Raw genomic sequence first — 22,864 nt, forward strand, 5'->3', positions numbered from 1 at the left:
ATGCTGAATTCCTGGATTTCTCTTTTAAAGGCTACGCTTGGCTTACATAGAGGGCCTTCTTGTGATGGTTACGTCAGTGACTTACTAGTAATTCTAGGTTTGAATCCCACTCAGGAAATCTAGGTTTCAGCATGTGTCGAGGTCAGAGTGTGGAGAGGAGAGGATGGTGAACCACTTGATCCTGACTGGATTAGTCCCCATCTGTTTGCAAAGTTATGTGAATCCACTAACAAATTATGCCAGATCCTCTTTGTATTATTTAGAAAATAGAAGAAGGATTAAGAAACATTTTTTAATCACTGCTTTGTTTTTTTTAAACATTGTATGATGCAAAATGTATTTTTGATATATTTTAACAGCACAATGTTTAAATTCCCCAATATCTGACACAAGATTGGATACAGTTTTACATTCTAATGTTCCAGCACAAGATCCCATGCTATCAATTTAATAAATGCCAGTGTGTTATTGCATTTGGCCGGAACATTTGGGCAATTTCCTCTAAAAGCATTACAGCTTAATCTGATAAGCGTTAGTGGCTAAGTACACTTTAATTTGTGAGTTTAAGGAAAATACAGTTGTTGTTTTATTTTCTTTTTTACTGCCTGGGTCTTATTCTTGTATTTCTTTTTTTGTGGGTTATCATTATAACATTTCAGCAAAATGTTTTAATTTAATTATTTAACGCAGGCTTCTTATGTGGGAGTCCGACGGTGCAAGAAACATTGATGGACAGGCTGTAAACAAAACCCAGTTCTTTGGAAAAGAAAACAACTAAATTGCTAGTTGGCCTTTAAAGGTCACACACACACACACACACACACACACACACACACACACAGACACACACACACACACACACACACACACACACACACACACACACACACACACACACACACACACTCCTGACCTGTTTCAACAGGAGGTGCAGGGGCAGGAGACGACGCGGTGGGAAACATTTGCTCCTTCAGCCTTGCTTCAGGTACAGGGCTGACGATGAACCTCCGACCTGCTGAGTGGACCACTTGTGCTGTTGCACTGGGAGGGATGTCTGGCAAGAGAAGAATGTCGATAAATGTCATTGTTATCTTTTACTCTATAAGAGAATAACATGCAAACTAATATTTACAAAGTTAATGAACAGGAGCTTCACAGAGTAAATGTGATATATTTCTTGTACATTTATTTGGAGTGCTGTGCTCAAGGACACAAACATTTACAACCTGTGCTGCCCTGTTGCCCCTGACACTAAACCCAGCGTTACTGTTATTCTAAGGCTTTTCATATTGTTGTTTTTACCTGGCATGGGGACAGATATAGCAGGAATCTGCTGCACCTTATCACCTGCCATCTGTAGATCAACAAGATAAAAACATGTATGCACACAAACTGTACAAAAGCAATAACGACTTCATGAAAAAGCAAATATTTTAGCATTTTTCTATCAAAAAAAAAAAAACACAAAGAAGAAGGTAAACAGGGGAAGAGAGAGATTATTAAAGTGTCAGGGTTTTATTTACCTGACTGTTTGTGTCTCTCTCCAGACCCTTCTCATCAGCGTTCTCAATCACCTCTCGGACCTGCTCAATGAACGACTCCCTCTCACTCTCCAGGATAAACTCACTCTGAACCTGGACACACACACACACCGCAGGGAAACTTGAAAGTAAATCATACTCAGGTCTTTATACAGCGCTGTTAATATGGTTGGAGAGAGTGAATGAATAAAAAGAGTGGTGGACTGTGTGTACCATGATTTGAGCAATCTCCTCAGGGTTGTCTCCGTCAAGGTCGAACCTGAAAGTCACCATCTTCCTGTTGTGGGTCTCCAGCTGACACTCTGCTACCCTGTCCCCTCGGTTGGAGATCTACACACACGAACACAGATAAAGAAAAAGGCAATCAGAAAGAAGGAGTAAACAGATGATTATTTGATTAGATGCTCATTAGTTTTACTGAAACTCATAACTCTGTAACAACCAATACATTCCCACAGTGGTACAGTGTAAATAGGATTTATACGATGTGCTATTACATTGAGAACATTGAGTTTGGCCTTGGCAAGCTTCTCATGGCGTGATCGACTTCGAACAGAACGTCTCTGATGACGCTTGGTGGAGCGACCCTCGTGACGACCTCCTCCTCCCTCGTTGCCGTCGCTCAGGCCTGAAGTCTCAGAATGGCCGCTGAGGGAGAGAGGACACACAAAGGTCACATTTAGTTCGAGAAGAAAAAGAAGAGTGTGAGCTTCACGATCAGTAATTCTGTGTGAGAGTTTGCTCGTGGATGCATGTATTACCTCTCTATAGATGAGAGAACTTGAGGTGGCTGTAGTTGGGACTGGGACAGCTCTGAAGACTGAGAGGCAGACTGCAACACACACACAGTCACATGAAAAGGCACATACACACACACAGTATGATCGGTGTCAGCACCAAACACCAGGGAAACTTGAGGAAAGCATGGAATATAAGCAAAGTCTGACAAAAGTAAAAGAAAAAACTAACTAGATAGAGCAAGTTTTGGGATAAAGAACTAAAACTAGAGCATGGAACAAAAAGGAGCAAAGCAGGAGCTGCCACAGAAAGATTGTATTCATACAGTGTCTCCAAAAAACACATGCAACCTTGTATCATAATCAAATTTATGAATGACTTCATAGAAATAAAAAATGTTTAACTTGGACCAAAAAGAGAATCTGCGGACAGTAATTGATTGATTCTATTAGACGTCATTAGCGGACCAGTAGACCAACTGTCTCCTGCAGCATGTTTTAAATCTTTCACTGGCTCAGTGACATCACATAAACAACTCAGGGAGCCTTTCCAACAATTGTTGCTCAATTGTAAAAGTAAATCAGTCCTTATCGCTGGCACACAGATGACACATTAATTTCCTTGTACCTTGTATTTGAGGGAATTTCTGTGGTCAAGACCTGTCCTTTGGGTCATGCACAGATAGTCTGCCTTTCTTCACAAGAGGAAAACCCTTGTTTGATTGAATCACAATTACGTGATATGAATGACCTTTTAACTTTTAGCATCTAACTGTTACAGTTCACTTCAGGTCCTCTAATACAACTCTAGAAACTGCAGAATTTGATTTCTGGCAGCAGGACTTAGGCTCCGTGGCATCAAATTATTTCTTTTTCCTCTCGGGCAAGATTTTTGTGAATGAAACTCTTCCGCACAAAGGGCAAAACAGGTGATGATGAAATCTCGCGAGGGTAAAACGAGTGATTTACGACAAGTTTGAGTGAATCTCGGGTGAGCACACTTCCCAGGTAAAAGTAAGGTTTCAACATAAGAATAATCTTGTCTGAGGAACAATATGTATAATATGCAGACAAAAAAGCTTCCCTTCCATACACATCTCGGACCATAAAAACAATCCAAGGCTCTTTGCAGCAGTGAACAGGGACAACACATCCAGTGGTGGGCTTTGACTGTCCAGTACCTGGGGAAGGGGTTCCATGGGAGTATCTGGCGGGGCGGTGACTACACTGATGATTGGCACCACGGTGGCCAATGGCTGAGGCACAGGTGTGGGCACAGAAGAAGGAGGAGGAGGAAGAGGAGGAGGAGGAGGAGGAGGAGGGGAAATAGTAGGCACCACCCCAACAGGGAGCGGCAGAGGAGAGGGAGGGGATGCCACGACAGGGAGGGACGGCGACGCAGAGGGCGGGGTCACCAAGGAAACGGTAGACGGAGTTACACTGGGCTGAAAAGAGGAGGAAGGGCCAGAAAGAGGAAGAGGAGGAGGCAGAAAGGAAAAAGAAAGGAGAAAGAAGAATGTGGATGAGGCAGAGGACGGGTAGGAGGAAAAAAGTGAGGGGAAGGGGGGCAGCAACGTCACTGGGAGGGTGAGGAAGTAGATAAACCCGACAAGTGATCAGATGTGATGACAGATTTGAAGTCAACTGGCGTGGTGATGGAACAGTGAGCTGAAGCTGGTCTTACTGTTGGTTTATACACATCAAAAAATAAATAAAGCTTGTGAGCACTGATCTCCATAATAAATCATGAGACCAGGACAAAGGGCCACCCATAGCTCACTGACCCATTACTGACACGTTTGACTCTGAGAAACTTAAGAAAAAACTTTCCGAGCAAGACGACAACTGGGACATTGATCAAGCCTATTAGTGACAACATCTCAAATGGAACAGCAAACTCTGTGACAGGACGACTGCATAAAACACACAAGACTCTAAGATCATGCAACCACAAACAACTTAGATCTCTACAGACAAGGTCGAGTACAGCTATAAACCATATAAAAACTGAGACACAGGGCTACCAACAGATGTTTCCTCACACAGCTCTAATACTTCTGGGAAAATTGGCCAATGAATTGATGCCTAAATAGCCATGGTTTGGATTCAATGCAGGCAAAAACACTTTGCTAATCTTCACTAGGTGGCAAGCAGGTGCAAAGAGTTAAATTCAAAGTTCTGAGTTCTTAAGCTACTAGAAAGTACTTGTCCTCTGTGGGCAAAAGATAATGATGGTGAAGAGTAAACTTTGTTTTAAGCGCAATGTTGTTCCGCCAAACTACAGTGCAGCTTCTTTACTCAGGCTGTGAGAGCCCTCAATCCTTCCTCAGCAATCCTCCATAAAAAAAAATTCTGGTTTTATGACTTATCCAGCCTGGATTAGTCGGAATCCAATCCAGTAACGGGCATTAAGAATACCTGTAATATTTATCCAGAAATACTGTAGCTAATCTTCTCGCTGATGGTCTAATTAGCTTATGAAGGTCATATAGAGGGATCGGTAATAGATCAAGAATGATACATAAACAGCTAATAGTTCCATGTAGTACAGTACCTGTACATGTTTACATTCAGTGTTACTCAACAAAAGGCATTGTGTGAATCCTTGACGTCTAACAAAGTCAAATTACATTTACAAAAGGCGATTTTTATTAAATGTTTGAAACGTGCACTGTACATCCATGTTTACTCGCTAGCAGCCTTCTTCCTCCCTGCCTTTGTTGGCGCATTGCTGTGTATGTTGGAGCATTACAGCCATCTGTCAATCAGTGAAACAGTGTGAAACAATTGGCAAGACTTTGTGTTGTGACCCTCATGTTACCTTGTGCAATTGACAAACAAAACAGGCACCCGCTCACGATACGACTGCCCTTAAGTGCTACTAGAGTCAAAGAATCCACAGGGTACCTTTAAATGACTTTCACTGTAGTCTATTTATGCATATCACAGAGATCTAAAGCTAAACATAAGTAGCCATGCCAAGCTTATTAACTTAATTTTGAAGTTGCTGAAGTCATTGTGAATCATTCTTCATAATCAATTCCCTTCATAGATACAAGATAAAATGCACTTAAACCTTCTGACGTACATCTGTCTAATAATTAACATGTCGGCAACTGGAGATTTTGCATGCTGCGTTGCTCACTTTGTAGATGATATATCAATTTACAAAATGCTACATAAGACTCTAAAGAATGTGAATATTTCTTTTGTTTCTTTAATAGAACACCATACTGGACACCGGCCTGGAGAAACAAGATTCTTCACTGCTCACGTCTGTCTCTCACGGTGAACAAAGGAGAAATACAGGGCCATAGGCATCAACAAAAGGCTATATCTAAACAGCATACAAACAAGAGGGATGTCCAAATCACGTAGACACACAATTACCAACTAAGATGCACACATACAAACACACTTATACATAAGGATAGGCACACATGGGCCACTAAATACAGTATATTCAAATACACCAACATATATAATTGTACCTGAACCAGAGCTAGCTGGTACAGAAGAAAAAGATGTTCTATACTGGGAGCCGGACTGAGATCACAAAACTAAAAACACACAGAGAAACATACACACATCCGTTTTTTACAAAAACCATAAGCATACCAACAAAGACAAGTAGGCATGTATAAATACACATAAAAACAAACCCAGTGATGAGCACAGGCAGCATGCCAATGAGCGAGCCGGAGAATGGAAAGAAAAATAGAAGAAACAAGCTGAGCTGACGAAAAAGTTTAGTGTGAAAAAAGAAGCAATTCAAGACGAGCACAACATGCGGTAATAACACACAGACCGAGAATGACATTGAATATGAACTTAGAAAAAGGTAAACGACTGGAATGTTTACTGTCAACATGACTAGTTGATTACATAACTGCCTGTCGACTGGGTACATGACTGAATCGAAAAGTCACAGAAATATCTGATCAAATGACCTCTGAGTGGTTAGTAAGGAGTGTATATGTCTGTATAAACACATCTAATATCAAGACTATGGGGAAACAACACTGATGGAGGGTTGTTTGGAACTGAAACTAACCCCGAGGTGTATTAAAGAAAGCTGTTGAGTCACTGCTTGTGCTTTTATACTTTAGCATGTGTGTGCATACAGTAATTACTTCATCTATAAGCAAAAAGCTGTTTGCGTCATGTACGGCAATTTTGACGTTAATCCAGCACCAGTCAGCTTGTGTGCATTGGGAATGTGTTTACGAAGCATTGCGTTCGATAAATAATTCAATAAGCGGTGCTACTGTTCTTTACATACCTGTGGAGGCGCCTGTGGCAGAGGCGTGTGCGTGGGGCTCTGAACTGATGTGATACTATGATTGGATGAAACGACCTGGACAGAGAGAGAGGGAGGGAGAGCAGAGGAAAGAAGAGAGGAAATTAAATTTAGATATAAGTATATTAATATAAACATTTTAGTTTTGATACTTGTTTTAGTTCATGTCCTGCTTATATAACCTGGATAAACTCAAATCCCAGTTATTAGAAACAAAAATGATATGGAAAATACCAGCTGGGAATTAATCTCATTAAATTCAGTTATATATTATCCACTTTATTTTTAATTTCCTGCCTTGATGTTGGCTATGAAAACAAACTAAAGTTTTAAGCCATGTGAATGCACTCTCATGATTATTGGCAAATCATAAAATGTGAATGCAATGTGAAGGTTTTGAATACAACTTTCATGTAAACATGGTGAGCGTAATCACGGGCGATTGCTTGTTTTGCTAGTTCAAATAAAAGAACTTAATACATTCCATCTTTTTCTGATGAGAAATGTTTGATCTTTGATTAACATCCACTTTCACGCTCAATCAAATCATTTTAGGCCTGCAATCAGTTCATAGCAGCGGTTTGTGCTGAGGGCAAACAGTTCTTCAAAAAGAGTGTGCTTCTACTGCAGGCAAAGTGCCAGCTCTGTGGGAGTTACTGTGGATACCTTAAAGCAAAGGCAACCACTTCAAAGAGAAAGCTGACGTCTTAGTCAAAACTGAATGAGACCAAAAATAGGGTGGAGTTATTTTTGTATTTTATCTTCATGGGGTTTGGACATTGAGGGGATTATAAGTGTGAGGAAAGAGATAAAATGAGAGCTGGGTAAAACGAAGTAAGGATGCATAAAATGTCTTAAGTCTTTGGGTTACTTCAGTTGTTTTCCTTACATGTTGGGAAGTCCCAAGAGGAGCTGGTTGGCTGGTGGCGGGGACCAGAGGGGGTCCTGGAGAATGAGTGGTGGGAGCCTGAACCTGCTGCTGAGAAACAGATTAAGAGAAAGATGGACAGACAGGAGGAGGTGTTGTGGGACATAAAAGGATGGAGGATAGAGGTGAGAAATCAAGAGATTGGCAACAAGGAAGGAGAAAAAACAAGAAATTATCAGAACATGTTTGTAGCTCATGGATTAGAGACTGTACATGACTGCAAACACAAGGTACTTCTGCTGTTCTATACTGATCAGTTCTATGTTTTCTTCTTGTGTATGCACTCATGCACACACAGACAACACATCCATGTATTACGGCAACAGATATATGCACATACTGTATGCGTATACACGTATACACAGCTTGTAGTGTAGCGGGTACAACAGTACAGGCACAGTACTTGGGTTAGGCAGGGTGTAAGTACAGGGGGTTTTTCAACATGCAGGTCAGATCCTAAGCGATTGGCAGTGATAATAAGTCAATGGAGCACAAAGTAGAAGCTGCAATACTGACACTAAAAACAGAATTCCTGAACTTAAAGTGGCTACAAGTAACTTCCTTTTTGGTGATTCTGACGCCCCCTGTGGACAAACGCAGTATGAGCAACCTCGCCTTATGTTAAAAGATTTTCATTTTCATCCTTATCTATTCGTGGCTATTTAAGATGGTGAAACAAAGTTTAATTTTAGTGCCATACCACCAGACTAGAGAGCGGTGACCCCTCAATTCATCCTCAGTTTTAATTATGTATGTGTGTGTGTATATATATATATATCCATCCTGGGAATACGACCCATACAATAGCATTAAAGTAAAAGACCAAAAGCTTGGCCTGTCCTTTGTAGGGTTCTGAAATAACACCTGACGATGATTTTTAAAGAGTCCTTAAAGAAAAGTCCAACTGCTTTAAGAAGTGAGCACCAAGAAATCATGGCTGTATATTTCCTTTCTGACTTCTTCGAATAATCTACAGCAGCCTGCAGACAAATATAACCGCTTATCGACCGAACCCTTAGAAGGCTGTTTGCAACTTTCTACTTGTCATGAAGCCCACCCTTACAAAGTGTGGTGGGATCTTCTACAAGTATGTTGCACCAGACACACGGATACCTACCTTTTTCTAACATCCTATATAGGCAGTCACAAAAACATACTCAAGAATTTCACAGCACAAATATCTAATAAATAAAATGTATATAAAGAAAGAGAACTTAAGTGACATGAAAGAAAAACAGAAGAAATGACAGATAAAGATTAAAGAAATTAAAGGAAAGATCATAAGTGGTTCAAAGTAAATAACAAAGAAAGTAAAGGTGACACAGATAATATCAGCATTCTAAGGGTTTAATGAATTTCAACTGAAATGTGACCTTTGAACCTTGAGTAGGAAGTTGATTTCCAGACGGGCCGGAAATGTCAACACCATATACTATAATAAAGAACTGACTTAAAGCCAAGATCTTTAGTTATTACAACACAAAACAACAGAAAGAATCCAAAATATACAAATGAAATGTCTATCTGCATGGTTACATTGCTCAGTTTGTCTGAGCCCCCTTGGTTTTGTTGTATGTTTCTGTGTGTTTGTCTGTACAAATCAACAAAGTCTCACAGCGTCACCACTTCAATGATGTCCTTAAATTCAAAACATAATATTCAATGTGCAGGTGTTTTTACATAAACTTTAGAGGTAGTTTAAGTTGTCTTAAGACCGATGGACTTTGGATTTGTACGAGCAAAAATGCAGGTATACCACATAGTATACCCTTACAAACACACATTTCTCATATACATTCATATATGAACATACAGACAAAATATTACTTACTGATACCAACAAATAAATCAAATACAAACAAAAAAACAGACAGGAAGGGGGCTTAGACTGTTTGCTTATAAAGCTTGTACACCAGAGTTTGTCTCAACGTCTACCTTCTGAATGTTGATTTTAAAATAATTAGTACTTTACTAACAATACTGGCTCTTATGTTGAAATCCAGTGTTTCTGGTTTTGGTTGCACCCACATGTGCTTCTGTATGGAGTCATAGAAGTGCCATAAAAAAAAAAGAATACATCTGTAAAAGAATAAGAAAGTTAATATGGATATATAAAGAAGCATTATTGAAGGAACACATTAGAAATTTAGATTTGTAGAAATATAAAAACAAATAAATAAATAGATTAATAAGAAAAATTTGACTTAAAGAGAATCAAAAAAATAATGTAATGTAATTATATAAAATGACAACAACATAAAACAATTATATACACTTTCATTTATTTTTGACATGTATTTGTCTATTTATCATATATTATTATATGAGTACAGATTCATTTCTGTATTTAATTATTCATTTTAAAATATTTGTATGTATCTATTCTGCTTTACATTTCCACATTTATTGTCTTATTATTTTACAGATTTACATTTTCTTAATGGCACTCCTATGACTCCATACTGACTCCATGCCTCCGCCTATAAATCCTTTAAGTACTGCTAACTAAAGCTCTTGACTAACACTTTTCTACAGATTCTTTTTCTTTAAGCAAACAGTGTCATGGAATGAATAATGTGAGACATTTTGAAGGCAGACCATGAGACTCACTCTGTAGTGTTGATATGACTTGGGTTGTCAGGTCTAAAATCACAACCAAAGACTTAATGATGACAAGTAAGCATGAGCTGGGGCTCGTGGGTTGGTCAGGTAAAAACAAAAGAGGGATTGGTGTAATGGCCTCTGGATCAAATTACTATTAAGTTCATAATTCAGTTGCTTTTCACAGAAGGATTCACTTTATTGTTTTCTACCCATCTATGCTAAACAATACATTTGTTTGTTTACAATTGCCACAAGGTGTAAATGTAATAATGGTTTTATATGTGAAATTCTCAATCTATGAAATGCTGACAATTTATAGAAAGCCATAATGTGGCAAACACGATATATGAACAGCTGGTTGTGGATCTTTGCCAAAAAAGCAACTTATGTAATTTCAACTAGTAACTGACCCAGAGGTCTAGGGGTGATTTTAGGGTTTTAACTCAGTACCAGAGTGGGGTTAGCAGCCTGCATGGCCAGCAATGACTCATGGTATGTCATATCAGGTTGGGCTGGTACCACCCCGCCATGCCGGGCCCAGGCACTCTGGATCAGCGACTCCAGCTGAGTCGATGAAGCTCCCCCAAGCGGGAGCTCAGAGGATGGAGTGGGAGGGAGAAAGCTCTGCATGGAGGGTGGATGTCCCTGGGGATCTATGGAAAACGCTCCGCTGGATGAATCGTAGAGCGCGGCGGAGGATGAGTGAGGGATGGACTGAGCAGCTGAGGAGTCGAATGGAGGGAGGAGAGGTGGGGGAGGAGGTGACTGGAACTCTCCAGCGTCAGAGGAGGCCATAGAGTCACTAGAAGGGTCTGGGCTTCTGTCTTTTAAACCTGTGTGGTGGAGAAGAAGGCTTCCTGGAGGTAAGGGGAGCTCCGGACTGACGTATGAGTACAGCTCTTCTGTCACTGGCTGCAGACGGCTGTACGTGCCTGAACCGCCTGATCCGGTTCCAGTGTTGTCCTCTAGAGGGAGGTCCATGGAGCTCCTTCGGGCCCGGAATAGTCTGGATGCCAGGAGGCTCGGGTCTCCAGCAGCAGCTGCAGCGGCTGCCGCTAAATGGAACTCGAAGACGCTTCCAGTTGTTGGTTGTGGGGTGTCGGCCATTACAGGAGGTGCAGAAATAGGGAAAGGGGACTGGGACGTATGTTGCGGTGGATAGCATCCATCGGATGATGACGAAGGAGCAGAACCAACGGCGGGTGCACTCATGGGAGTTAAGGGTGAAGGGATCGGGCTGTGTGCACTCATTCTTTGCATGATGTGTGGGTGCAAGAACCCTGGTTGAGGTAGAGGACCAGGATCGAAACCCATACTAGCAGCTGCAGCTGCTGCTTGCCTCTGTTGATGGAAACTCAAGTGGCCAAGCTGGTGTGCAGTCATTGGGTATCCTCCATATGCCATTGCTTCATAATGGTCCAATAAGGCAGCTTGATTTAGACTTAATCTCCTCACTGCTTCCTCATGCTCTGCTCTCATGTCTTTATAGCCGTACAGACTTGGGTCCGATTGTCCTGGGAGATGGAGCGGCTCCCCGACACCAAGTCTTTGAGCAGCTGCTGCAAAACCGGGATTCACCATGAACAGTGAGGGGGTCTCAACTCCCTCCATCCCAGAGAAGGGATGCAGGCTGCTCCCATAGCGAGGGTAGGCAGGCTGGAAGTGACGGGTATGAGCCTCAAGAATGGACGTGCTCTTGCGTCTCTGGGTGTTGTAGGCCTTAGGAGGCCCAGTGGGAGGAGGCGAGAAAGAAATAGGCCTCTCAGGGATGGAGGGGAAGAAAAGAGTCGCGGGGTCTGGGAGAGTTGAGAGGGGGATGCTCCCTCCTGCTCCTCCTCCTCCTGCGCCGCCACTGTAGGGGTGCGGCATTGAATGCTGCTGCGACAATGAGATACAATGGAGTTGAGAATGAGATTCAGAATGAGAGAGAGAACCACAGCAAAGGCCCATATGAAATGGAGAAAATAGTGTGTTACAGAGCATCATTTCAAGACAAGAAAAAAAGGGACATGTATTCACTCTCCACACTAGAAACAAAATGATGTTGTTAAGACAGGACAGAAGACACCGAACAGCTGTAAAAAGGAGTAATGAGATGAGGTCAACAGGTAACGCAACGCTGCAAAGCTGCAGTAAAACAGGCAGATGAACCAAGAGAAAGACAGGTAGAGAACAAAGACAATCAGACAATCAAAAGACAGACAAGACAGAGACACAGTGGGAGGTCAGAGGTAGGTACGCAGTGGGGTAGTAAATAAAAAGAGAAGAAAGGCCAAAGTGTGGATCTAAGCTCAATAATATCCTGAGGCATCTGCACTACGGAAAACTGTATTTTTGAGCTTCTCTCTGCAAAAGCTTTCGATCTCAGTAGTAGCAACCTGTAATTTAAAAGTAAAAAAATACAGGGTTTACATTATTTTGACTTATTAAAAAGATAATATCTAAATAAAATAGGTTTGGCTGTAGCCTGTGTATGCGTCATAAATTGTGTTTTTGTTGTGAAATGGACCAGGAACCAGGATTTCAATGGCTATTATCAGTTTTTAGGGGGCAAGAGGACAGATTCATGATGCTGATGATCAGTGTTGCACTTTGTAGTTTGGGGGAAGAAATCTTAATAAACGAGAAAAATATTAATTCATTGATTTCCACGACTGAATAAACTGAAGAAACAAACCCGTCTGCAAGGGACAACGCAATTTCATACTGTCTGACTTTGTTTATATTTGCAGAACCCTTCTAAGTAGCCACCTCTCAAGCTGTAAACAGTGTCCTGGGGACCTTCACTTCCCTCCGAGGACAGCTTGTTTACTCAGTTATGGAAATATATCCAATAAGAGCTGTATTATTAGTGTCTTAAAATTGCAAATGTTTCTGAGATGGAATTTATTTTCCAAAACTACATGGTGCACCTATAAAATATCTTGACAGGCTTGGAGTTTACCATGTCATCTTTCCTAAAAAACAAAAAACAAACTAATAAAGGGGGCACCCTGATGTCATTCACCATCTCTGTCTCTCCTTATTTCCTGTCACCATTCAACTTTGAAGCCCCTAAATACTTCAAAACCACTTTAATAATTCTGGTCGTCCAATGAGTGGTTTTCCTGATGGCAGATGCACATGATATTAGATTTATATAATAGAGCAAAGTTAAAGCTCAAGCCAGTCAAATCTGTATTTAATGAGCAGACAGTGTTCTAACAGAGGGAGAAAGAGAGACTTAAACAGAGGTTGATGGGTGGGAATTATAGACTCACAGAAGGGTCTGAAAGCAAACTCAGTTTGAATATATGGGTCATACTAATCTACTTACTCAAGATAAATGTGCCACTTAAAATTCCTTAAATGTAGACTATAGATGAAGCATTTTTTCTGAATGATTAGATTTCAAGCTTACGTAGAGTACTGGCTCAGCCAACACACTTTGAATCTACGCTGCTGCAGCTGACCTCTCATTACAGTAGAATATATCAATATATTAACTACTGTATGAAGAGGACAGACACTGAATACATATCAATATTCAGGAAAGAAGGCTAAACCAGTTCTAGATTTGTTATCAAGTGTGCATCTCATCTTGGACTTTTAAGCAATTAGCAAATTAATTTTCTGACTCCATGTGGTTGTTTACGTGTTTCTTGTTCAGCTGGTTGTACAAAGCTGTATCAGCATGAATAATACAAGCTGTTGCATTAACAATCCTTTCATTCACTTTGTCATCCAGCAGTCAGAACAAATTACTGGCACTAGTACAGCACATTGACTGTCACTGATTTCCATATACAATTCTCTCTTCATTCTTCTGTAATTACAAGAATATTCCATTCTATCTACTTTCAGACACCTGCATGGCCTATTTCCCTCATCTTTCTTGCTCTTCCTTCTTTTCTAGGGGTCACCACCACTGGGGATTAAGACTGTGAACCTACAGGGGTGGAGAACAGGGCAGGTAGGCTGGCCCTCCGCTGCCTGGCCCTGGGCAGAGAGGAGGCAGAGTGAAGGGGCAGGACTGTCTCTAGGGCCTTGGAGAGGCGCCCGGCGAATGTGTCCCTCTCAGCTGCGAGAGGTATGCAGAGGGAGGTGGTGGTGTAGGAGGATGAGGAGGACAGGTCTGGAGGAGGGGTGGAGGGCTGCTTTGGAGGAGCAGCCAGGGGCTGAAGAGCATGGGAAAAGGAGTAGGAGGAGGGGGGGACGCAAACAGACATGCTACGACTTCGACGACGGCGCAACGCAGGCTGCAGGCCGGGGAGGGGTGATGGAAGAAGATGGGACCAACATGAAAAACAAACAAAGAAATTAAAAACACAAAACACCAGTAAAATTATAAAAACAACACTACAAAAGGACACTCGTATGAAAACTTAGAGATTAAATGAAGAATACACAAAACAAAAATCAATTATATGATTAAAAAATGAACAGCGATATAACTGTAAGTCAGTCTGACAGTGAAAAAATACTTTTCAGATCATTACACCACGACTATGTATGAGGCTCAGACATAGTCCTGGTGTGTGTATGAAAATGCTCCAGCAGCAAATTTTAAATTGAGTGAAATCTTTACATGTTCTCTCTAGAATTTATAACAATACAAAAAGCACAATAACATGAAGAAAAATAAATAAACTTATCAACAAATATAGTACAGAAAAATGTAAGAAAGACTGAGCCAGAACAATGACAAGAGAAAAGGAAAAAAGTAAAGTCAACATAAAACAAAATAAAAAAACAATATTAAATAAAAGAAAACAACGTTTTTTCAAGATATTCAATCAAGTAGTTGCTTTTAAGATAAACTGTTCTGACATTAAGTCAGTTTATCTGCACAGAGTTAGCTGGAAGTGAGCTTTGATGAGGAATGAGCCCATTGAAATGAAAGAACTTAAAATAAGACAAAAGCATAATTTAATTACTCAATCAGCCTACAAACTGAAAGATCATCCATATGGACAGTAAATCAGTCAATGTAATCCACTGAACTGAAAATAACAATTTAAAGTCAAAAGGTCACCAGATGGAAAGTTCAAGAGTGGAAAATTATAATAGGATGCTGTCTGTAAGCAAGTATTTTATAGGTTCCCTCGAGCAAGGAACCAGGCCAACCGCCGGCCGTAAGGCTGCTAAAAAGGTCAACAATTAGAGGATTATGGGTAAAACAGCAACTGTGCTCTCAGCAAACATTCCCTGAATGACTGAAGGAGGCTAAATACAAAAGTAGAGAACATGTTCGATCAACAATGTGAAGATACATCAGTATTCAATAAGAGTGAAATAGACATGCAAATGAAGAAAAGTGGCATTGTTCTAGCTTCTAAAAACTAGTGCTCTAAAACAAACTTTTTAGAATATGAATATGATTTTTGTTGTCTATTCAAGAAAACTGCACTTTTTGATGACATCTACAGCAGCTCTTATTGCCGAATTTAAATGCGCTTACTGGAAGTCGCCTTGGACAAATGTGTGCCAAATGAATGTAATGTAACGTGAATAAACAATGATGTGTGGTGTTTTATCTTCAAATACATTGCTAGTACATACATTTTAAAGAAATGATGAGGATTATATCACTCCCCTGACAACTAATTAAAAAAATATACAGAACACATAATTAACAAAACTACAGTAGAAATAACCTGATTAACGTAATGTAATAAATGTAATATTTATAATTTGCCCAATTATCAATGTATAAAACTATTATATATTACTCTTCCGTAACAAAAAGAAGAGTAGCTGAATCAACAACAGATGCAACAACTAGATGACTGAGCATTACAGCAACAAAAAAGGATTTTAACATAAAGAACGAGGAGGATTAAGAAAGAAAATGATTCATGACATCTGGTAAGCTGAAGAGATAGAGTGACTTGCAGACTTCTTACATGAGAAACAACAGAAAATGAATGGCTGAGAATCAACTGATACACATATTGTGACATTAACTAACTGACTGTCGTAAGGTAGTTAAGTAACTACCTTCTAGTGCTCGTCTTCTTCGCGTTAGAGGTGATCATATCCAAATAAACAACCGTCAACAACATGTTCCTGTGTATTTAGTTCACTCACAAACACTGCAAACTTCATTCCAACTCACTGCCAAAACACTTCAAAATGACTCGTCTTTTTCAGCTCTTGTCAAACGTGTCCTCGCTCTACCCACACATGCGTAATTTGGATGACATCATCACTTACCATTGCCTGCGGCGGCTGGGCATAGCCTGGGTGCTGCTGTGGGGTAGCAGAGGGGGTGGAGGGGTAGGGGGTTTGGGGCTGAGAAGGGGGCTGGGTTGAGGGGGGGCAGCTGTAGGACATGGTCAGCTGACCCAGGTGGGGTGAGTCTGAGGAGAAAACGGAGGAACCCTGGCCGCTGTCCAGACCTCCTTCAGCTGAGAAAGAGACAGAAAGAGGAGGGTGACCATTTGTCCTGTCTCTCATTATCTACTTATAAACCCCACCTCAAAGTAATGACGGGAGCAGAAGCTTTCAATCTAGTAATTATTTACAAAAGTGAACATAATTTTCCTGCTGGTTTGAAAAATGGCACCAGCCACGGGGGAGCACAGGTTGTTTACAACGGGTAAAGCTACCTCAATAGCAGGAAGGAAGAATTAATAGTTCCAGTGTGCTCTCAGTTTACAACAGGATGAGGGTAAATTATGCAGCACATTTGAAAGATAACTCAACAATGGCTGCTTCTGGTTTACAGGAAGACACTGACAATATGATACCGTAACACCCTCTTCTCATGCTGACGATAAAGGGCGTCTCTCCAGCAGATATTTTCTTAGATGTACACAGTCATGTGTCACATGTTTATAATGATAAGACAGGCTGGAACAAATAATGTCTCATAGTGGGGCAGGGTTTTGGACATACCAGGACATACCAGGAAATAATTTAAGTATGCATTCAAGCATTTTGTGATAAATAAGGTGCTGGTGTTACTGTAATAAATATAAGTGTTCAAGGACCTTAGCTTGAAATATAAAAACAGAAGATAGAAACTGTGCAGAATGTGACACTATCAACTATTTGTAGTTAGTCTTACAGGTGTGTGAGATGCCGGTGTGCTGATAGTGAAGCTGCTGTTGCTCCACTTCAGTCTCCTCTGCCTCCACCTGCAGACAAACAAACAGAGAGAAAAAACTCACATTTTTCTGTCAGAAAGCGCTTGGTCTACATTAAAAAAATCTTCATTTGGAAAAGGGACCATGTAGAATTTGATTATAAAAAGACTGGTAAAGACTTATTTTGAGGCTAATGCATTATGCCGCAACAGTACGAAGCTGTGGTTATTTTTGGATTTGCTTCAGCCGAGTCAGCTAATAAGGGCGCAAACTCCACAGCTAAACACGCTCATTAGCTAACAGCAGATAGCTACCGTTAACAGTTGTTAGCAGTTAGCATACTTTAGCAAAATGAAAAGCTCCCTAAATCCCCCAGGTACTTATTCCCTGTCATCAAACTGGTCTTATTAGATTTAATGACATCTGAGTGTCAAGTCCAAACTGTAGCGCTAGTAATAGTCGAAGAAAACATTCAAGGCGCAATTATAATGGTCTCGTGACAGCCAATGAAAACACATGACACATTACAGTTTAATGTATTGTCAAAACATAAAGCTAAATAGTTTGAGGGTTCGATAACTATGCCTGCAATGGCATGTTTGTGACAGGTTATGTTGTTCTGGCTGATGTCAACTTGTCATAACGAAGACATCTCAAACTCTCAGTTTTGCATTAAAAGTGACTTAATAGACCAAATGAAACTTAATGACAACAATAATAAAGGTTCATAAAGGCTCCTTCATGTTCATGAGCACAACCTTTAAAAGAAAGTTTTTATCTTACAAACTATTAACTAGCTTACAAACCTGTGTGTGTGAAGATTTGAGTGCCTCTTGTTGCTGTTGTTGTTGTTGTTGTTGTTGTTGCTGTAGTTGTTGTTGTTGTTGTTGTTGCTGTTGTTGTTGTTGTTGTTGTTGTTGTTGTTGCTGCTGCTGCTGCAGCTGTTGCTGCAGCTGTTGCTCAGTCTCCAGTTTTCTCTTCTCCTGTTCCTCTCGTACCAGCTGCCTCTGTTCTCTCTTCCTGCGGATCAGAGACACGCGGTCCTTGATAGCCTTGGCCATGGTCTTATGGTCACCCTCAGCAACGTAGCCCGACTCAACCTGGGGGGTTAGGAGACGACACACAGATACTCTTCTTAGCAAACTGGGCTAAAAACTACAAAACCCATATACATGAATCCTTTCCCTTCCATGCCTTTTAACCATATTATTCTTTCCATCCAGCATCCTTCCCTTCTTGGCTATTCTCTCTTGCTTAAATCCATCACTTCCTCCCACACTGTCAGTACAGTACATACCATTTCCTGAGCCACATCTTCAGGGACGTCCTTGTTCAGGTCAAAGGAGAACTCGATGGCTTCGTTGTCTTTGTATTTGCCTGCAAAACAAGTTATAAAAAGGGCCGGTCAGGCAGCTGCCCTCTGTGTTCTTAGCAGTAAAGTGCTGTGATTTTGTTTAGATTAAATAGTGATTTTTGAGCAGCTATTGCCAAATTATGACAAAAATTTAAATGTTTAATTCAATGTCAGAAATAAAATGATTCCTTGCCCTTGAGCTTCTTGACGTCTTCTATCCTGAGCCAGAGTTTGATGGCAATCATTTCCCCATCATCCTCTTCTGCCAGTTCAACCCTGACGCCCGTGTCCTCTTGGAAGAACGCATGGTTCAACAGGATCTTTATAGCATACCTAGAGGAACAGAAGAGGATTTACTTGTTGATGCTTCTTGATAACAGTTTGTTCAAGAACAGCCATTCCTTGTGAGCTGGTCTCCAGCTGTCAAGCTAATAAGACAGACATGGCATTTCATTTATCCGTGATTTCATTTATACGTTGACATGTAGCCCTGAGACAGCTGTCCACGTATTGCACATTGCATCATGGAGTTTGTGGGCTTGGACCTTGTCTCAGATTCTTTGGAAAAGAAAACCAAGAACAAGAAATCTGGACAATAAGGAGAGGGAGGGTGTGAAGAAAAACAAAGAAAGTGCAAGAGAGGGAGAAGGTTTAGCTTCAGTTAGCAGGGTAAAGTGAATGTTTTGGCAGAATCGCAGGACATGCGGGGACAGAGAAAGAGAACAGAGGACTTCTTATGTCTGACCAAGGAGCAGTGAATCAGAACAGGATTAGGTGAAGTCATACATACTTCACTAAACCCAATCATGATTGCCATCAAATATAACTGGGAGTTGATGCTACAATTATTTCAATAACTAAGAGATTGAAGGCAAATGTTGTCTGTAAATCTCACAAAGTTATGATACAGAGTCCATTTAAGATCCAAAAAATCCAGAACCATAACAAAATATCAACAATTCTGGTATTTTGGCTTCTCTCACCTCTCATCCTTGTTCGTTCTGATGCAGCCCTCTATAATTTCCTTCACCTCAGGAATGGCTACCTTGTCAAAACTGCCAGGCTTCACTCCCTGCACACACAGAAAGAAGAGAAAATCAGCACGAAACACGCTGTATACACGTATGTTGTACATTCATTCTCTGAGTCTCTTATTGTCATCATTTTGCTCCAGATAACACATTTAAGTTTTTTAATAATAAGCACAATAAAATAATTCCTCTGAATAGGAAAATGGAAAAATCCCTATTATATACAGCAGGATTAACTGACACTAATTGAATTAACTAATGACGTCTGTGAAATACTCTTTTCTGTAATACAAATTGATGAGCCATGCAAATAGAGCATTTTGCCCCAACATTGTTAAACATTTGACAGTCAGAGGTCCAACATTCAGAAAGACTGTCCAGGGTTAATTCCCACATGGACCCAGATATCCTCTCAGGAATGAATAATGAATAACAGCTGCTCATAGCCAATTAAAACAACTAGAGCCCATTCTGATGGATAACACTCATAAAGAAGAATCAGCAGGGACCCATTCTGAAGTCTGGCACTATAAAAAGGCAGCTCCCAGGCCTGATGTGAGAAAAAAGTGACCGTTTGCAGTTGTAAAAAGCAGAAACCATATCCAGAACAAGAAAATAGTTGAAAGACAACATGATACTGCATGATGAAACAAAGTTTTGGTGTTTTGTGATACTAGGGGAAACACATACAAGTAACTACAACCAAGGAACCTCTACAGGCCTATCAATGCACTATTCAGATGCCAAAAACTGCACAGAAGTTAGGCCACACTGCTCGCCAGAAGGCATCTCAATGACCAACTCATTTGTTCAAACACTGTTGATGGAGGAACAAAATAGAGATCCAATGAAGACGAGGAATACAAAACAAAGATACAGAGAGAGAATCACATGAAAATACTACATTCTCCATCTGTCAAACACCTGTACAGAGGATGTCAAAACACTTTAGCGACAATCATGTAATCACTTAAAGGCTTGTCCAGTTCAAAGTATCCTGGCAGGATAGGGTCTCACCTGCAATTCAGTTATTATAAACAGATAATGGCACCACAAATCAAAACTTTTCCTTGAATCACACATAATATAATATATCAAATACACAAAATGAGTGCACATAAAAAAGGCAGGAAGTACATGAGAAAGGACAGGTTTAAGATTAAAAAAAGAATAAGTAACTTACCTAGAAAAAACTGAGACAAGTAGACTAGAGACCTATTTGACAGACAGATGGTCTTGGGAATAGTTTTGGCCGACTGACTGACTGTTTATCTCAACCTGTTAGTGCCAGCAAATGACCACCTCCTTCTTGCTCTCTACCTCCAGCCCTGTCCTCCCGTCATCGTTTCTCTCTTTACTCTCTTGGCCTGTTTCTCTCCTGCAAGCCCCCAGTTCACCATTACATAACAACCCCCCTCCATCTCTCCCTCAGAACCACACACACACACACACACACGTTCTGAGATTCCAGCGCCAAACAAAGTTAGGACTAATGGAGGAAGTAATGGTATTAAGTCTGACAGAGAGAGGGAAGGATGATGGGGAGAGAGTGAGAGAGAGAGTGGGATTTCAATTAAACAAGGCTGACTGGGGGTAAGGAATGTTCCATGAGGCTCGTCAACAACATTGTAGGGCTGGGCCCGTTAATCAAATTGTATTTTCAATTATGATTTGGCTCCCGACAATTATGCAAACATGATAACTGAGATAAAATGATTATTGTGAGGTGCCTGCGCAGAGACCCTGCGATAAGAGGTTAAGGTGAAGAAGTATCTGCTGCCGTACCAACAAACTGCGGAGCAGCGTTTTTCCTCAGGCTGTGATGCTCCTGAACACATCCCCAACACTCCACCATGAATTGTTTATTTTTCCGATTTGATTATTATTTACTTATTAGTCTGTATAGTTTGTTGTTTTCTGTGTGCTTAGGGAACTACAACACAAATGTCATGCAAGCTTGTGTTGCATAACAATAATTTAATTAATCTTCTGTTTCGCAATGATGCTCTCATTTTGTCTTGCGTCATAAATCCAGCTGTCTCCTTTCCGTTAGAGCAGTGCGTATTCTCTCGGACTCTGCCAGGCCTTTGAAATGTTTAGTTCAAATCAGTGTGGTCAATTGAGCTGTCGTTTGCGAAAAACACCACCACTTGGTTTCTGACGCACATCTATAACTGCAGTTACTGTACTGATGCTTGATGCGATCAAGAGGGACGAGAGATTAAATTAATTTCCTCACATTTTATATTTCAAATAAAAACAACATCGGAAGACACAGCACATAAGTCTTTGTGTTTTCTGTATATTATACTATATATTATTATAAGACATTTTTTAATTTGTTTTCCAGCTGAATTAGATTTAAAGCAATTAAAGTTTTATTTAAAAAGTAAAAAAAACAGCATGATGTTTCCAAAGTCAATAAGTAATCATGGTAAATAATCATGATCTCAGTACTGACCAAAATAATCTTGATTATGATTTTTGCCGTAATTGAGCAGCCCTATAACATTGTACGTCAAGGCATTATAAAATGAGGTTAAAAGTATATCCTAATGCTGCCTACAGTCACACAACATAATACAAATGGTATCGAGCTCTATAAGTACAGTATTTTTCAAACCGTCAAGAGTATTTTTAATGCAAAAAGCACCCTTAAATATCATGATAATATTTTAGGGCCATTTCACCACCCTTAAAAGGCAAAATAGACAAAGAAAGCAGAAGCTACTGCCAACTTCCTGAAAGGAAAATCCTGTTAGTGATCTGTAACTGGTAAATGTCTTAGTAGGCTAAAATAATAAAGAGGCAGTGGGCAAAATTTAGGTTAAATGCTACAGTTAGATTCACATTTACTGTTTTTTTTTCTAGTTAAAGTTACAACTCATCAGGGGTTAACTGAGGTTCGCTTCGCGAGGACTGAATAAAGGGAGAAATGGAGGGTGGAAAGCTGCAAGGATGGATTAGGCAGTGAAATGAAAGGAAGCAGGTGACTCGGGCACCCTGGGGTTGTCACAAGGCTGTGTGTGTGTGTGTGTGTGTGTGTGTGTGTGTGTGTGTGTGTGTGTGTGTGTGTGTGTGTGTGTGACAGTAACAAATACAGACAACTGAATTTGGTTGTTTGACTGCATGTTTATCTGAGTGGATAAAACAATCTGAGTGGGATAACGCCCTGTTGCTTTCACAGCTATTAACTGGAACGAACACACACACACACACAAACACACACACACACACACACACACATTAATACACACACACACACACACACACACACAACCGAGCTGCGAACCCAAATG

General features: G+C 40.4%; 1 protein-coding gene across 15 annotated transcripts in view; it reads right to left on the reverse strand.

The window, feature by feature from the left end:
* wnk1b (WNK lysine deficient protein kinase 1b) overlaps positions 1-22,864 on the reverse strand; it is a 95,591-nt gene that overhangs the window by 18,961 nt on the left and 53,766 nt on the right. For 8 of the 15 annotated variants that reach the window (XM_084346133.1, XM_084346124.1, XM_084346123.1 and 5 more), the window contains exons 6-21: positions 19,518-19,606; positions 18,728-18,867; positions 18,478-18,557; positions 17,987-18,280; positions 17,162-17,231; positions 16,306-16,499; positions 10,561-11,988; positions 7,468-7,557; positions 6,561-6,635; positions 3,460-3,723; positions 2,303-2,373; positions 2,039-2,189; positions 1,755-1,871; positions 1,524-1,634; positions 1,303-1,354; positions 914-1,054 (exon numbers count right to left, since the gene is read on the reverse strand). In XM_084346133.1, coding sequence (XP_084202259.1) covers positions 914-1,054; positions 1,303-1,354; positions 1,524-1,634; positions 1,755-1,871; positions 2,039-2,189; positions 2,303-2,373; positions 3,460-3,723; positions 6,561-6,635; positions 7,468-7,557; positions 10,561-11,988; positions 16,306-16,499; positions 17,162-17,231; positions 17,987-18,280; positions 18,478-18,557; positions 18,728-18,867; positions 19,518-19,606 — 3,367 coding nt within the window. The remainder of the gene's footprint in view (positions 1-913; positions 1,055-1,302; positions 1,355-1,523; positions 1,635-1,754; positions 1,872-2,038; positions 2,190-2,302; positions 2,374-3,459; positions 3,724-6,560; positions 6,636-7,467; positions 7,558-10,560; positions 11,989-16,305; positions 16,500-17,161; positions 17,232-17,986; positions 18,281-18,477; positions 18,558-18,727; positions 18,868-19,517; positions 19,607-22,864) is intronic. The other 7 variants (XM_084346128.1, XM_084346129.1, XM_084346130.1 and 4 more) reach the window with 6 other exon arrangements.

Source organism: Pagrus pagrus (assembly GCF_965226575.1).
Source record: "Pagrus pagrus genome assembly, chromosome: 23".
Lineage (NCBI taxonomy): Eukaryota > Metazoa > Chordata > Actinopteri > Spariformes > Sparidae > Pagrus > Pagrus pagrus.